Source organism: Magallana gigas, chromosome 4, assembly GCF_963853765.1.
Source record: "Magallana gigas chromosome 4, xbMagGiga1.1, whole genome shotgun sequence".
Taxonomy (NCBI): domain Eukaryota; kingdom Metazoa; phylum Mollusca; class Bivalvia; order Ostreida; family Ostreidae; genus Magallana; species Magallana gigas.
In genome coordinates, this window is record NC_088856.1 from 49,282,046 (window position 1) to 49,290,290 (window position 8,245).

At 31.4% G+C, this 8,245-nt stretch overlaps 1 protein-coding gene across 2 annotated transcripts; it reads left to right on the top strand.

Annotated features, from left to right (window-relative positions):
- The first annotated feature begins 326 nt into the window (after window positions 1-326).
- LOC136274885 (calcium-dependent secretion activator 1-like) lies at window positions 327-5,369 on the top strand. Of its 2 annotated transcripts, XM_066082709.1 has the most exons (7): window positions 327-366; window positions 1,563-1,637; window positions 2,010-2,093; window positions 2,203-2,310; window positions 2,576-2,680; window positions 3,214-3,300; window positions 3,653-5,369. In XM_066082709.1, exons 2-7 carry the CDS (start codon window positions 1,614-1,616, stop codon window positions 3,740-3,742), a joined length of 498 nt encoding a protein of 165 aa, XP_065938781.1. In that variant the 5' UTR covers window positions 327-366; window positions 1,563-1,613; the 3' UTR covers window positions 3,743-5,369. The 2 variants fall into 2 exon arrangements, with proteins under 2 accessions (XP_065938781.1, XP_065938780.1); XM_066082708.1 differs by lacking the exon at window positions 327-366 and having other exon boundaries at window positions 1,460-1,637.
- The last annotated feature ends 2,876 nt before the right edge of the window (window positions 5,370-8,245 follow it).

Consider the following 8,245-nt stretch of genomic DNA (forward strand, 5'->3'; position numbering starts at 1 on the left):
GAACATTGTATTTACCAGTTAGCTATAGATAGCTAGCTTGACTAAAGCATTACATTGCCAAGGTGGATTGTGGAGATTTGTGAAGCTTGCAGACCGAGTTCTCTAGTAGAATTTTTATGCTGAACATTAATTGTTATTGGCAGTTAGGAATTTTAAGTTCACTTAAAATGCTTTATATACTGTAGATTAAAATCAACTCCCATCAGTACCTCTCTACTTTGATAACAATTTGAAATCTTGTAATTAAAACATGACTTGTCAGTGTCAGAATTTTTATGAATTTAAAATCAAGTTATTATCCTTAAGTTTGCGTTTGTTTTACTTTAGGCCTTGCATTTGTGTGCACTTGAAAGTGGAGAAAATATGGTATGTAAAATACAAAGACTTTTGCTGGGTTTTAACTTTAATTCATGAAATTTAAAGTCCCTGTAATATCAGACCATCAAATCTCTATATTTCAAGACAGTAAATACAAATTCACTGTTTTCAGATATATAAAACTTTCTTTCAAATTGATTATTATTTTGTAGTGTTTTGATTTGTGACCTCATCAATAACATTGTATCTACTTGTTGTTTATTATATAATTTACTACAATTTTTTTTAAGTAGCAGTATACATGTTTGTTTATTTTCAAACCAACTTTTTATTTTTTTGGATTTTGTTTCTTTTCAGACACTTGTAGAAAATTCGGTATTGTGGTATTATGCTAATTCATTTTCTCCCTCAACTCTGTCCTTTTTTTCTCCCCATGTGTTCTTTCATTAACATTCCTGGTGTCTCTCTGTGATCACATCAGCTACTAACATTCAAACATCCTCAGTATTTCTCATCCCTTCTTATGATCAGTGTGATTTTTCATGTTCTTTATGTTTTTTACTAAAAATTGTGTTTGCTGTAATGCTTGCTTCTTCTGAAGCATTCATAAATTATTTATGGTATTTACATTAATATATTATGCATATTTCCATTAATAGTTTCATAATTCTATCTTCAGTAAGCAATTAAAATGGTGATTGTAATGATTATTTTATCTCAATACATATGTACTAGGTTTTTGGTTTTTAATAGAACTCAGTATTAACTAATGCAAGAAATGTTTCTCTAAAACCAGTCATTGTAAATCTTAAGCTGGCATGTGCTTTCAAAGTTGGAAGATTTCAGTTTTCTAACAGTTTTGCTACATTTTATTATGGTTTGAATTTCATCTTGTAAGAATATGAAATATTTATAAACGATACCCATATATTTAAGACCTCCAAGACAAAGGGATTAGTAGATAAAAGTATCAACTGAAAGTAATATTTTGTTTGATAATTTTGTAATAATAATTAATCTGCTTATGATACATGTACTTGGAATAATTAAGTATTTTTATGGGCTTAATTTCAATTATTCTCATTATAATATGTTAATCTAAAATGAAAGTGATTACATCAAGATATGAGTTCCTGGTATTTTCTGTACTTTTGGTTTAATATATTCTTGTTTGGTTAAATATGTTACATTGATTATTCTTAAAAGATTTGAGAGTCTAACAAAATCTGTTTTGTTTTTTGAAGCACCAGTACCATACTAAAATAGAGGATTTTTTGGATAGGATACAAGTTTAAATGGTCAAATGTTTGATAGAAAAGGTAAAGTATGATAATGTGTGTTTGATGTGTAGGTTTGTGCCAGGGGAATAAAACGAAAGAAAGAGGCAAGGGTAGAATGAAGAGAGAGAGAGAGAGAGAGAGAGAGAGAGAGAGAGAGAGAGAGAGAGAGAGAGAGAGAGTTTAAAATTAAAGTAATTGCAGTTCTGACAAGTAAAAAAGAGAAAGAGAAGAGGAGAGATATTAAAGTTAATAGTCCTCCCAATAGTGAAGATAGTAGATGATATGAGAAAGAGAGAGAGAGAGAGAGAGAGAGAGATATGAGTGATGAATGAACAAATCAGAAGAGAAATAAAACTCGAAAACCTGATTCATTAGAACGTTTGAGAAGAAGGTGAATATTTGTCATTTCAGCTGTTGTCAGTACTGGAGTCAGTGCTGAGTAAACTTGCCAGATATGATGAGGGAACATTCTTTTCTTCAATATTATCACTAACAGTATGTACTCTCTCATTACATATTTGAAATATCTCAAATAAATACATTAAAACTTTTCAATAAATGCTATATATCAATGTATTAATTTCAACTGCATTTAATTGAATAGAAACCAGTGAATGAGCTGGGCAAAGCTTATGTTGATTTCATGAGAGGAAATCTGGACATTCTTAGGCAGAAAATTGCAGATGAGTTATTTACTCTGTCTATTTTTGAGGTGAGGTGCCCAATTATTAAAGAAGTCAGGCTTTCCTTAATAACAGTATTCTAGCAATGATGCAGATTTTTGTGAAATGAATTTGTTGAAATTTAATAATGAAATTAACATGGATGTGAATCTTCATAAATTATATTTATATCTACCTTACTGTCAAAAGTAGTCTTAGGGACAAAAATCGTAAAATAAGATTTTAAGAAATTGATTTAGTTAAAGTGTATTGGTAAATCTAAATACTGATGATTTTCTGCCTTGGACATTACAGCAATGGTACACAGGTCAGATGAAGATGATCTGCGATTGGTTGTCTGACCGACTGGACCTGAGTCTCCACCCCTACCAGTTAACCTGTGTCATGACCATCAACAGGGTGAGTCCCGGGCCTCCATATCTCAATGTGAGGCTGGATGGTCAACAAATTAACCATCAGATCTTCCTAAAATTTTAAGACATGATTTGTTAAGCTATAAACTATGATTCAGTAAAGAAGAAATCCATATATTTTACCTTTCAGATTAGGGTATTTTCCTATAGTTTTGAATAGAGCTCTTCTTTAAAGGGAGAGCAATGGAGTCTAAAAATGGCCACAACCATTGGGCCCTCTTGATGTGAAAACGGGATCTATATTTTGTCAACTCTCAATGAATTGAAATTGTAATCATGTCTTCATTAATTTTGCTATCCATATTTTGTGGATTGTCCTAATTATTTGCTCATGTATATGATAGTCTTATTATGAACCTCAAAGCAAAGCAGAATCAATGTAATGTAATCAATTCTACAATTCATGACTCTATGTAGTTTGGCATCCTTTTTAATTTAAATTTGTGGACTGTCAAGTAATTACTGTGTAATTTGGACTTATTAGTGGTCGTTAAACTAGTGTGGTGTGTTTTGTTTCAGAAATGTTTCTCTGACTTTGAGCTGCAAGGTGTTCCAGAGAATGCACTCAATGCCAAAACCTACCAGACCATCTGTAGCAGACTACAGGTATTGCTTCTGCCCATACTCTGTAAAGATAATGGTCAAATAAAAAATCCTATGCAATGTGTGATTTTGATTTGATTCTTATATATATTTCTTTGAATACAACTAAAGATCATGAGTGGTTTTGCTTGATATCAATACAAACCTGAATTCAAATGATTTACTTAATAAAGGATTGATTGAATTTTGTTAAGTGTAAGCATTTTTCAGTGAAAGAATTTAAAAGATGAAGCATGTACAATTCAAAATGAAGTAGACTGTTTCACAAAATTTTTATTTTATTAAATTTTGTCCATAGATGTACTGTAAATGTTTGTTGTACTTGTATAAGTATAATATTCTGTTTGAATTTAAGGTTGAGGAGGCCACACAATCTGTAACTCAGTCAGAGAACAGTAGTAAGACTTCAAGATTCCTGGGGGGTGGGGGTAGCTCCATGGGATGAGCCAGCAGTGGTACTGGGAGCCAGGCCAGTGGTGACGAGTCTGACTGAGGGAGAGGCGGGTTTTTTATGATGGAGAGGTGGAGTTTCGAGAGGGAGCAGGATTATGAGGAAAGGGTAGTGTTCTATGATGGTGGTTCATGAGGTTATAAGAGTTAGGGGTTGGGGCTTTATGAGGGAGGGGCGGGGTTATAGTTCTGTGATCTGCTGTTTTACACGTCATCTTTGTTTTCCTGTTGAGGTCGACACACTTCTCAGTTCTATGGAGTTTAGCTTTACTGTGTGAGAAGTTTAGACTAGATGTGTTCAATTCAGACTTTACGGTGTGTAGAAAGTTTTATTTCATGTATCTGAGTGCGTTAGAAAAATTTACAAGACTTAATTGTTGCTCTCAAAGGCTCCGATCTGTCTGACTGATTCACTTTGTGCTAAAGTTTATCAAAATTTTTGTAATTCTTTTTTTTTGCAAAGGGCAACAAATTGCTTTATAGACAAATTCATGTTTAGAATAGAATATCTTCGTCTTTGCTAAAGCAAAATTTTATACATGTATTTTATGAGTACATTAGTCAAGATAAAGAAGGCATAATTATTTCTTAATTTTTCAACGTGATTCTGTTAGTAAAATTTTCCTTTCTCTCCAATTCTTGTAACAAGGTATTGATAATTTTTACTTCTTAATATCAATACATGTACTTATAGGCCTAAAATAAATCAGAGTAAATGATGACATTTTCTTATGTTGAAGCATAATACTAATATATTGTATATTTAAATATGTATTTAGATTGTAGTATTGTAACTGCTGCTTGGTTTTTATATCAAATCAATGAGCCCATGATTGAAAACTGTGTAAAATATTTTTTCCTTTTGTTAATTGCCATATTTTTTTTTTACAAGAAAGGGAGTAGAAGTAAGCTATAAAATTGGAAGGGTAGATTCTGTATTTAAACCATATAAGTGTTGTGGAGCCGTAAAGGAGAATAAGTTATATTTTACATTATACAGATTTATTTACTAAGCTAAAACTATCATGCCTTTGGGTGAAGCTTTGTTGAATTGCAAGTGGAAAATTTCTGTCTAAGCTTTGGTAATAATTTCCACTTTTGATGGAATACTTTTGTCATATCACTGCCAATTCTTTATTAAGTAATTAATCATTTACTATTTATTCGTTTGATGAGATATCGGCTCTTCTGATTGGTTGAAAAATTTCTTTGATACCTGCATCAATAAAATTTTTGCCGGATCTACTTTTCTCAACTGCTCTGATCTAACACTATTTATAGAACGGGAATTTCCAGGATAAACACTGTCAACAAAATGTTAAGTTGTGTCTGTTTTATTGTCAGCAAACAAAATGCAAACTTGTGAATATAAAAACTTGAAAGTTTAACCTTCAAAAATAAACAAAACACTTTGTTTGATTCACGAAATAGAAAATTAAGCGTCTTCTCACGATTTCGTCTGCTTGAGATCAATCAACATTTACAGCGAGGCTGGCTGTTCCTTTTCCAGGAATATTATAACGAATATATAGGCCTATAAACTTTCACGGTAACACTGCTGTTCAAATTTGGTAACGATAATTTTTACATTTACACACTTAGATGATCGGTCATCAAAATAAGCGTCGTAAAGAAAAGCTATGAGTGATGCATCAACTCCTTCTGCGCATTCCAAGCGGCTGATATACCATTTAAGTGCATCACTGGCTATCTAGTTACCACAAAGTTTACAAAAGTCGCTTATACATACTATTCTCTGTCGGCATATCAGCTATTTTCGTCCACGATCGCTTTTCCTTGGATGGTTATTCCAGCGATCTCACATGAAAACTAGTTTTAATACGAGTTTTTCTGCACAGTGAATGATATCACAAGCTATCGCATGTATTTTCCTTTTGTTTTCAATTCAGCTGGTTCAGATTTTAACTCACTATTTGTGTTTAATCCATTAAATTCAGCCCAGTAGCTCTGCATCAGCTGAAGGCGAATCCATTTTGAATTTTGTTGCTGTTGTTGTTTTGTATTCATACGCGCCGCTTCATTTACATTATTTACATTTCTGATCAATGACACTTCACATTTTTTTATTTGAAAATGTTTTATTAAATGATAAGAAATGAAGATAATAATTTTTCTATTGATCGACGTATCAAAGAAAAAATTGACCGGAAAACTTTTTCATCAATGCACTTCGCGCATTGATGAAGTTTTCCGGTCAATTTTTTCTTTGATACGTCGATCAAAAGAAAAATTATTATCTTCATTTCTTAAATCACTGGTAAATGATGTTATTGATAAAAACTGGTTGTTTTTTTCTTATACATGTATACAAAATATCAAGATGCAGAATGATGCAATTTTTTGAAACATTTTGTTTATTTTTGATTGTTTGTGAGATTACTAGTATAAACATGTACAAGGTTGTTTTTGTTTTTACTGTGAACTTATTTCAGAATATTTTATTTTTATCAGGCATTCCAGACTGTTTTTGATTATATTTATAATATTATGTCACGACATAACATAGTTATGCATTCCAAGTTATTTTTTTTGTGTAAAGAACATTCCAAAAATTTAAGTACAAAATCTCTTTATAAGCGATCACAAATGTGATGGCACTGATTTGGACTTCTCAACTTTGTCTTTTTACGGAGTAAGAACCAGTAACTGTTGAAATTTGACAGATTTTTCAAATCAAGGAGCTATATTATGTAATTTCAATATAAACAATTGAAATAATTGTAGCTGCTTTATGATATATGTCAAAATGTGCTGGTTTAGTAATTAAGACCTTCCTGTGGTGTTTTTCTATCAAACAAAAGGCTCATTCATGCTTTTTAAAATAGGTCATCAAAATGTGTAGCAATTAAAGAAGCAATGTGGATTAATTACATGTATCTAGAGACTTTATGTAGCTGTTTGTAATTTATTGCTGTGAAGTTCATATATGTATAGCATTCCTTTAGGATAAAGGTTAGTAGATCTGATAATTGATCAATTTTCCTGCAAAATTTTGATCCAGAATTTCTCTCTACATTAACTATGACCAAAGATGTCTAGCATTTTTTGGTTTCATTTATATCATCCTCCTGAGGCTGTTGCTGTGCTACATTTGTATTTTTGGTTGAGCTCATGCATTTAATTTTGTGTTCTATTGAGTGATAGTAGAGATTATTATTTTTTCTGCAGAATTTTCACTAGTTTACATCATGAAATCTACAATTTTACATGAACAGTTTTAATTCAACATGAAATCCATATAATACATAGGAAAAATTTGCTTTTATGACTAGAAGTTACAGTATTTCTATGTGAGAAGAAATCCAATTTAATAAAGACAGAAAACTAAGATACAAATTATAATGTGCTTTTTACATGTACAACACAATGCTGTCAATCTGTGCTAGAAAATCAAATTTATACAAATAGCTTAAGGTTACATTTATGAAATCCATCTGGATGTCAGTTGGAATGATCCAGTTGGCCCCATTTCAAGGCGGTCGTTGGAATCAGTCTTCATGTTGTTTCTTCTTGTTATTGAGAATTATGCAATCTGCGTGCAATATTTATTAAAGTCTGATGACCCATATTAAAGATGTAGAATAATGGTATTGCGTTAATTTTTTTCAAACCTAGTAAATTTACTATCGAGAAGAGGAACGGTTTTTATGGTGTTGTAGATACTATTTGCTGCAGTTTTCCAACCAACAGAACAATTTGCTTTTTTTAAATGGAAGCGTCTTGGAAAACAGGGATGTAAATCTCGCAAATATCTTGGTTTAATGTTGTTCTCCTTACGTTTAAAGTTGTTAACGAAAAGAATTTGGTTATAAAGCTTTTACCGTAACATTTGGTAGCTATGAACCAATTCATTTTGAGGAATATGATGTCTTCCATGAAGGTTTATACATCTTCGATTCTTTGCGATAAAATGTAAGAAAAAGTAATAATTCTTTCAATCCAATAAAGCCCGAAGTGATATATGATAAATTTGATCACTCTCTACCGTATTTGATCACCTCATAATACTCAAAAATGATTCATTATTACTTTTATTAATTGATATTCCTCATTTCTTATATTAATTAATATTGATGAAATATTAAAAACGTCATTGATGAAATGTCTTGGACAAACATTACAAAATCGATTCGTAGTGTACAGACAAAGGTACCGGAAAATTTAAGTATTGACCTTACGACATTATATCCATCGTTTGATTTTTTTTATAACATGCTCGAGTATGCAGAAGAGAAAAAAAATGACACTTGCATCTAACATGTTGCACTTGATGTATCTTACTTTTGCTTAACACGCACAATTAGATGGAACATGGACTTTGTCACATGTATCATGTATGTAAAGACAAAGTAATTGATAGCATGTTCTCCATCAAAACAACCGAAAGAATCGTGGTTTATATGCATGATTAATCTAGTCTGCAATTAAAATCTGTAAAGGTAGTATGCATTTTGCTTATCCATGAAAGCTAGGGAAA

Excerpts from the sequence above, each read along its gene's own strand:
- LOC136274885 (XM_066082709.1), top strand. The coding sequence starts at position 1,614 with ATGGTCAAATGTTTGATAGAAAAG. Across the intron at positions 2,094-2,202 it reads CTTCAATATTATCACTAACA|AAACCAGTGAATGAGCTGGG; the intron begins GTATGTACTCTC and ends TTAATTGAATAG. Across the intron at positions 2,311-2,575 it reads TTACTCTGTCTATTTTTGAG|CAATGGTACACAGGTCAGAT; the intron begins GTGAGGTGCCCA and ends TGGACATTACAG.